Below are 8,647 nucleotides of genomic sequence, written 5' to 3'. Positions count from 1 at the left end.
ATCCGACCTTCCCCGGCTACGGCTTGCTTTGTCGCACTTGACATACTCGCGCCCAAGATTGCCGTGCGTGTCGGACATGGTGACACGCCGCTTCGAGGGGTGCGGTACGGGGGCAATCCGGGCACCTCGTCATCGGCACTGGACCATACTGCGGCCAGCGGGATTGGGAGGATGAAGCGCTCGACATCTGCCGCCGCGATTTGTCGCCGGAGCCCGAGAAGAAGAGGGGAGAGGGGTGGAAGGTGCGGGCAACGGTCGGAATGGTGGCGTCGGATGGCTCGGGGAGTGGCGGCTCTGTTTTTCGGTTGTTAGTTGTGGGTCCCACGCCGTGACGTGGACAAGCCGGTGGATCCCGCGCTTGAGGCCCCTCGGCTGATGTGTATAAGTTGTGGGACCCGCGCTTGAGGCCCCTCGGCTGATGTGTATAAGTTGTGGGACCCGCGAGGATCACATAATACTACCACTAACCGTGTATCCGGGCCGACTGTCGCACATAGGCTATTTGGGCCATCTCAGCTGTCGCATGAGAGCTATATCCACCAACAACGTCGCATTCTGGACGCGTTTCTTCAACGACGTCGCATATAGGAGCTATTGACCCCGTTTAAATCTCTACTAGTAACAAACTATAACTCCTCTAACTAATTCTTGGATAAGTAAAAATTTGTTCTGTTAACTATATCCACGTTTTGAGGAAAATTTGTTCTGTTAAATCTCTACTAACAAACTATAACCCGAGATCCACGTTTTGAGGAAAACGGATCTAAGACGTTTTCTACAAACGAGTTTACTATATCCTCCTTCCTCTTCTCGGCCATGAACTTCGGTGAAAAACAAGGTCTAAAAAAATTAATTAATAATGTTCACGATTATTCACATCATGAAACCTTGTATTTGTTGTTTCGATTTTCATGTAAAAATTAGTGAAGTAGTAAAGAAAATCATCTAAAGTTTGCATACGTGGAGCAATTCTTCCTAAATGGGCTGCATCCCAACTTCCCAAGTTGCATTCATCCAATGTACAAGTTATTGACTGCTGTCACGGCTACAGCTTCCAAGAGACGCCGCCCGCCGGCTGGTATAATACTTTTTTTTTCTTTTCAAAACAGGGCATCGTCCAGCCTCTGCATTGATACGATGCACACGGCCTTTTCATTTATTGCAAAGTTCAGTAAAGTAAAGGGTTGAGACATGTATCAATTATCGAAATGAAAAACAACATTACCTTAAGCATTCAAGCATTATGTAATCTACTAGTGTGCCGCCACCTAGTAGCATGGAAGTAGAAGTCTGGAGTAACCGTTAGCGAGACGGTTGCACCCGAGTAACCATAGTCTCCAGCTCATCCTCCGGGAAAAGAAAAGCCCATTGTTGAATCCAGTATGTTTTTCGTCGGATAACCTGCAAAAAATTAGTTTCCTTTTGCCTGTTAAAAATAATGTCATTCCTACTTGTCTAAATTGACCAACATACGGCTGAAATTCCAATCCACATTCTTGCTTTATCAATTTTATTTACCCCATTGAGCCGGTTGCTAAACATATTGGTAATATTAGTAGGAGGTGGCAAATCATATGTTAAATAAACCATACGCCACATAATCATAGCGAAAGGACATACTAAGAATAAGTGTTGTGCAGAATCTGATTCATTACAGAAGCAACACTTTTGGCACCCTTTCAAATTTTGTTTGACTAGGTTATCTTTGGTGAGTAACACTTTGTTGTTAAGAAACCACATGAAGATTTTGATTTTTGAGTGGAAATTTTAACTTCCACAAATATTTGCGCAGAGAAATGGTATGTCCCTGCATTAAGTTAAGATACATTGATTTGGCCGTAAAAATACCTGAATCGTTAAGTTTCTACACAAACTTATCCGGGTTGTTTGACAACTGCACTCCCATGAGGCGTTGACAAATATGAAGCCATTGATTCCACTTATAAACGTTTAAAGTCCTCCAAAAAGTAATATTAAGAGGATTTGCGCTAACATAGTATCAACCAAAACCTTTTTTCGATGTACTATACTATATTTTTTCGGGGGGTAGGGGGAATACTGAGCCCTTGATATCATGACAGACTGGGCAGTGGCTTGAGAGGTGAAGAGTTGGGCGTTGTCGTTGGCCTGAATGGCCAAGACTGGCCTTGGTTGCAACGTCAGCTTCTACCGCTTCTACCTGGGCCTTCTTTCCTTCGCGGTATCGCGCGAGGCACCATGCTTCTTGGTCTCAAGCACCCGCACCGCGAGCGTCGGTTGTTTCTTCGGGATTGTCTTGATCTTGTGGCCAACGGCGGCAGGGGTGGGGGTCGGGGCAAGGGCGAGGTCTATGGCAGCGGCGGCCTACATCGCAGGTTAGGGCTTGATGCCGACGAAATTCGAGTACAATTGGCTGGAAAGGAAGTTGCTTGTGTGCCACTGCGGACGGGCCCTATGAGAAGAAGAGGGAGACGCGCACGGACGCGTGCCGATGCATTTCCAATCTAAATTTAAGCTCGGAATAGGTCAATGGGGCTCGGTCCATTTGTGTCATTTTCGCTGGGATGGGGTTTGTGTTTCCTCTGGTCATGCGAACCAAAACGTGGAGCTGCTATCCTTTTGTGTTGGGCCGGCCTATAGATCTTCAAAACCAAGGAAAACAAAATTATTCTAGACCTTGAATATTGATAGAAACCTAATAGAATATATGTTATTATTTTTGGAAGATGCTTGAGATGAACTTCGTCAATCTAGTTGTTTATCTCAATAAAATATTGTTATTATTTTATACATCGGTGACATGTCATAGAGTTCACACTATTGCGGGATGAATCCATTTTGATTATTTCGGTTTTCTTTGTTGGGAAATGATGCTTGCTTTTGGTTGGCATTGATAAGTAAATAATTGTTATTATATAGCCATATGTGTCAACCGATATGTACTTAAGACCATCTCCATCGGTGGTCCAATATGCCCCAATATGCCTATTGGGGTCCCGGCCATAAAATGGGGTCCCATTGACATCCCCCATAAATTGTCGGCATAATTTGAAACCCAATATAATAGCCGACAATCTCACATTGACCCGTACCAACAAGGGCCGAGGCAGGGGTGCTGACACTCCGCACCATGTAGTATTTTCTGCTGGGACCGGCCTAGAAGCTACACAGTCGCTAGTTAGCCTTTGTTTTGTATGACTGTGCAGGTTGGTTGTCGTGGTTTAATGAAAGCGTCTAGGCGGTGGTTTGCTACCCGAATGACCCCGAAGACACGTAAGGACACGTGAAGCTCTTAGCGAGCTCGTTCAACAAGATCCAACAAGCCACCGACGCGTTTGCACAATTGTGGTAAGCGTCGGACATCGGCAATATCATCAAGCTCGTTGATCCAGAGGCGTCAGCGCCACCCACGATAGAGGATCCGTTAGAGGAGGACAACTTCGACAAGTGTGAGGTGACAACTATTGCAACATCAACGCCATGGACAACATCGATTACAAGGCCTTCTACCAATAGAATATGCTTATTTTCTATGTTTGAGTTAAATTACTTAAATTATGAAAAAATTGTTCTAAATTTGAATGTAAATCGCTGTCTATTTAAGCTTGTTTTGAATTTATATTTTTGGGGGTTTATGTTGGGGACGTCCGTAAGTGCATCTGTCCCTAACAGTATCTTGCCGGCGCTACTGCCTGTACAATTTGGGGCGTACCAGTGAAGATGCTTTGAGATACACATTTCAATAAACTACTACTAGCAGGAGTCCCTTTATTTTGAAGTAAATGATATAATTTTATTTAAATATGGATGTATCTACTATCTACACATTAAATTGTGTATGGATAGTGTATTCTGGAACGGAGCCAACTTTATATCTAAGTGCGAATATATCTTAAAACGTGTGTGTAGATATATGTATATAGACAAAATTGCATCTTTATTCTGGAACGGTAGCAGATCATTGCTCTAGAAAAGTTCCTTGTCGTCTCGCCATATCCTGGCCTTATTTTCGTGCTAGTGGCCATGCGAAGCAATCATGGATCGGCAAATAACAAATTAGGACAACGACAGACAGGTCATGTTAGGTCAGGATTGTCTCGTGCATGGATTTGGGTATCGTTAGCGCAAGGTAAAAATGAGAGACGAGCCGTGCGTCTTGTTCTGTTCATTCCCGATCCGTCGTTAGAGCATCTCCACCGGCACCTCCATAGCGGTTTTGATAGCGATTTCGAGGTCGAGGCGAAAATGGGCTCACACCGGCGCGCCTCAAACGGCGCCAGCGTTTTCCCGAACCCAATAGAAGCGCCGACAATCTCGTGCCGGTCCTTTCACCAAGGGCGTGAATCGGGTGCGTCGACGTCTCGCGAGGCGGAAAATTTTGGGCGTGGGAGCCGCCTGCCAGTGACGCAAGGGCGCCGCACGGGATATTTACCGCCACGACGCCGGGCCGAAAACTCTCCCGTCACGATGCCACGCGGGAAATTCTCCGGCCACGACACCGCGCGGGAAGTTCCCGCCTCGCCGATGGTCTATATTATCTCTCCTCGCCCGCAATTGCTGCCAAACCCTAGAAAATAGCACAATGGGATTCGTGTGACGAGGCGGCGCTAGAGGCGGCCGTAGAAGTCGTGGAGGTGGACCCACAGCTCGCAGAGTACGAGGCGTGGGAGGAGGCGGCGCTAGCGGCGACCGTAGATGCCTATGTCGCGGACGAGAGGCAGGGCCAGGAGGCGAAGCGGCGGCAGCGCGAGGAGGAGCGGCGGCATCGGGAGGAGGAGGAGGACCGGCTGGCGATCGAGGAGGCGGAGTGGCTGGCGGTCGAGGAGGCGGAGCGGCGGCGTCGGGAGGAGGAGGACCGGCTGGCGATCGAGGAGGCAGAGTGGCTGGTGGTCGAGGAGGCGGAGCGGCTGGAGTTCCTGGAGGCGCGGAGGCGGCGGGAGTTGCTGAGCCAGCGCGCGCCAGCAGAAGGGGTGGGAGGAGCTTGCGTTACGGCGGTTGCAGCGGGAGGAGACGCATCGTCAGGATGAAGTCTACGAGGGCCGGCGTTTGGTGGAGATGCAACTCCGGCTACAGAGACAGGAGTTGGATCACCGTTGGCGACGGGAGAAGCTGGAGCAGCTGCTGCGTCAGGAAGCGGTGGCCGTGGATAGAGCCGCCTATTTGACGGTCGTGGCGGAGAGAGCAGCGGGGGATCGACGATGAAGGAGCAGCGGAGAGACCAGGGAAGAGAGCAAGGGAGAGAGCTCCGGTCGATCGTCCACCTCCACAGACCCGGTGGCCATTAGGTAGTAGGCTAGAGATAAGCAGGTTTTAAATATCATCCGGTGTCGAGGAGTGAATAATATTTTACTCAGATTCAAAAATATTATTCATTCATCGATCCTGAATAACATTAAAATGAAACTCTAAGTATATATATTTTGTTTCTGTAAAAATCTTCTGTTGAAGCTTTCGATTTGAGACCACCGGTGTGGAAACAGCTCCTCTAAATAGAAGATGCAGTATCTGTCGTCCAATACTAAAGTGTAGACGCCCCTATCGACTAGTATTTAGGGGGCACCGGTAGAGATGCGTTCTCCCGATCGGACGGCGCTGTGCAGCTAAAAACATCACACGCGCAGATTACCCCTCCAGTTTACTTGTCCGAACAAACTCTCTGTCTAGGACAGAGGAAGAAGAACGACTTCCAGTGGCTGGGAGGAGCAACCGAGGAAGAAGATAGAGAGGGAGGTTTAGATCGCCGATCGATGGGGCAGCGATCGATGGAGGCGAACGGGCATCAGATCCAGCCCACGGCGGCGGAGAAGGAGAAGGTCATTATCGACACCGATCCGGGCATAGGTACCTAACTTGTCCACCGACTGCTCCCTCGATCCTCCACTGATGATCCAATCCTAACCTTACTTGCTTGCTGCAAACGTCACTAGTACCAATTTACTTACGCGTGGGCATTGGATCCTGCTGGGCGTTCCACGATCCGAGATGATCCCCATTTCCTTTTTCATGTGGCTGTACCTTGTGACATACACTCTGCTTATGTTAGTCTCTGACGATCCTCCTCCCGTCAAAAGTTTGAAACGAAAAAAGTAGCACAAGAATATGCGGATACTTGATTCCTGGGGCCTTTGCTTAAGCTGACGAATGCTGCATCTGATCAACACTCGCTTACCAGTGTTGCAGAATCCACTTTTTCGAAATGTGGAGCTTGGCCCCTGTCTCTGCACCGCACACAGCCGTTTTGTTGCAGAGTTTCAGAATTCAGTAGTTTTACATCTCAAAAATCACAAGAGTGTACAACCAGCGGGAAAAAACATAGATATGGCGCTTACGATCCACTTATCTTTTATTCTCTTTTTATGTACTGCTTGTGGGGGACTCTGTATCTTCATCTTCAGAAGGGGAAAACGAATATTTTTCTTCATCTCCTTGTCCTAGTTAACTTACACCTGGTTGATGACCTGGCCACCATTTCTAGATGACAGCGTGGCCATCATGATGGCGTTCCAGGCACCGGGCGTCGAGGTCATAGGTCTCACCACCATCTTCGGCAACTGCACCACTGCCTATGCCACCCGCAACGCCTTGATACTGGCAAGTACCATCAATCCTTCATGCTGTTTATGTATTGTCAAATTGCATGCTGCTCTTCATCTCTAGTCTTTACTGAAAAAATTCTGCTGAAAATTGACCTGTTTGGCAGTGTGAGAAGGCAGGACGTTCTGACGTCCCGGTAGCAGAGGGCAGCGCTGAGCCTCTCAAGGTAACACTTGCAAAGCATTCTACATGATGTATTTCAGAGAGACCAGACAATGTTGTAGCACCTCAATTATTTAGGACGCAAACGTTTTCTAAGGGTAGTATGTCACCAAGACTGACCGTCAAGCCTGAAACTTTGGTGTGCATTATGTAAACATGCAATACATGCTTATTCTACATGTACTCTTTATCTTCACTCTTCAGTCTTCAGCGTGCATCATGTTCTGAACTTGAAGATATAGATAGTCTCTTCAGGTATGTATTCGAGATGGAAATTGGAAATGCTCACATATTTATCTGAATATCAGGGAGGGAAGCCGCAAGTCGCCGACTTTGTTCACGGGTCTGACGGCATCGGGAACATACCTGTCCCTGATCCCACCACCAAGAAAGTAGAGCAAACCGCCGCGGAGTTACTGGTCGACAAGGTGTCGCGGTTCCCAGGAGAGGTCTCAGTGCTCGCCTTGGGCCCTCTCACGAATGTTGCCTTGGTATCCAACTGTTCTTTGTTTCCTCCTGGACACCTCTTAACAAAATTCAGCTTCAGGTTGTGTGAGTTGTGCTGGTGATTGACAATTTGGCATTCTCTGGCTCTTGGCTAGGCCATCAAGATGGACCCCTCATTCGTGAGCAAGGTGAAGAAGATCGTTGTACTAGGTGGAGCTTTCTTCGCCGCAGGGAATGCCACCCCTTCAGCCGAAGCAAATGTAATGTTAATGCCACTACTCACAACTTATTCATTTCTGCGCTCTAATTTTGTACAATCACATCATAATTCAGTGCACTACATTCTGCATTCAATTCTGTTTCAGTCACCATGCTTGGTGGTTTATGATCATCTTAGACAGAGCAGCACAAGAAAAACCGTATCTTGCTAAAACCGCATTGTCAGATTGATCTGGTGCCAAACATGTCACTAGTCTGCTAGAAGAAATTTGGAACCAGAAAATGACCAAAGTAATGTATGTGCACGACACGTATCTATTGCGTGCAGATCCACAGCGACCCGGAAGCGGCGGACATCGTGTTCACCTCCGGGGCCGACATCGTCGTGGTTGGCCTCAACATCACCACCCAGGTGAGCTTCACCGTGGATGATCTTGCGGAGCTGAGGAACTCTAAGGGGAAGCACGCGCAGTTCCTGTGCGACATCTGCAAGTTCTACAGCGACTGGCACTTCAAGTCGTACGGCGACCCGGCCGTGTTCCTGCACGACCCGGTGAGCTTCGCGGCGCTGATGCGGCCGGAGCTGTTCACGTTCCGGAAGGGCGTGGTGCGGGTGGAGACTCAGGGCATCTGCCGGGGGCACACCTCCATGGACATGGGCCTCAAGAAGTAATCCATCTGTATGACTATTTTGCAATCTGCTTGTTTAAGGTATTCAGAGGTTGTTACTGAACACTTCGATGTCTGCGTATATGCAGGTTTAATACGGAGAATGCGTGGTCGGGGTACACGCCCATCTCGGTGGCCTGGACGGTCGACAAGGCCAAGGTCGTCTCCTTCGTCAAGGACCTCCTCACTGTCTAAGCAGCAATGACCAAATGATCTCAGCACTGATCTGATTTGCTGATATTTGCAAACTCAGATGATTCGAAATGTAAAAACTGATCGATCCATATGTACTCTATTCGAGGCACTGCAAGCATACACGAAGGCACATTGTCTCGTGACACTCCATTTACTGGTTGTGAATCGTGACGACAATAGAATATATTGTTCAGAAATGCTTCACTATTTTTGTACTCCCTCTATCCATAAAAGAATCTTTGACATCATATTATGGATAGAGGTAGTAGAACAAGAGAACATCAGATACACGACTCCCATTTATATATTCATCCGAATTTAGATAAATCTAATCATCCTTTTATAGAAAGAGCTAGTAGAACAAGAGGAGACCAAACACGCG

The 8,647-nt window shown here is 47.8% G+C and overlaps 1 protein-coding gene across 1 annotated transcript; it reads left to right on the top strand.

Moving 5' to 3' along the window:
• The first annotated feature begins 5,606 nt into the window (after positions 1–5,606).
• On the top strand, positions 5,607–8,415 carry LOC124654591 (probable uridine nucleosidase 2). The gene is made up of 7 exons (XM_047193586.1): positions 5,607–5,820; positions 6,455–6,570; positions 6,680–6,739; positions 7,044–7,226; positions 7,338–7,442; positions 7,730–8,070; positions 8,160–8,415. The coding sequence occupies exons 1-7, from the start codon at positions 5,727–5,729 to the stop codon at positions 8,263–8,265; spliced, it is 1,005 nt and encodes a 334-aa protein (XP_047049542.1). The 5' UTR covers positions 5,607–5,726; the 3' UTR covers positions 8,266–8,415.
• The last annotated feature ends 232 nt before the right edge of the window (positions 8,416–8,647 follow it).

The sequence above is a fragment of the Lolium rigidum genome, chromosome 5 (assembly GCF_022539505.1).
Source record: "Lolium rigidum isolate FL_2022 chromosome 5, APGP_CSIRO_Lrig_0.1, whole genome shotgun sequence".
NCBI lineage: Eukaryota > Viridiplantae > Streptophyta > Magnoliopsida > Poales > Poaceae > Lolium > Lolium rigidum.
The sequence above is the reverse complement of the archived record's forward strand: the minus strand, read 5'-3'. Positions and strand labels throughout refer to the sequence as shown.

Excerpts from the sequence above, each read along its gene's own strand:
- LOC124654591 (XM_047193586.1), top strand. The coding sequence starts at position 5,727 with ATGGGGCAGCGATCGATGGAGGCGAACGGGCATCAGATCCAGCCCACG. Across the intron at positions 5,821-6,454 it reads CGACACCGATCCGGGCATAG|ATGACAGCGTGGCCATCATG; the intron begins GTACCTAACTTG and ends CACCATTTCTAG. Across the intron at positions 8,071-8,159 it reads ATGGACATGGGCCTCAAGAA|GTTTAATACGGAGAATGCGT; the intron begins GTAATCCATCTG and ends GCGTATATGCAG.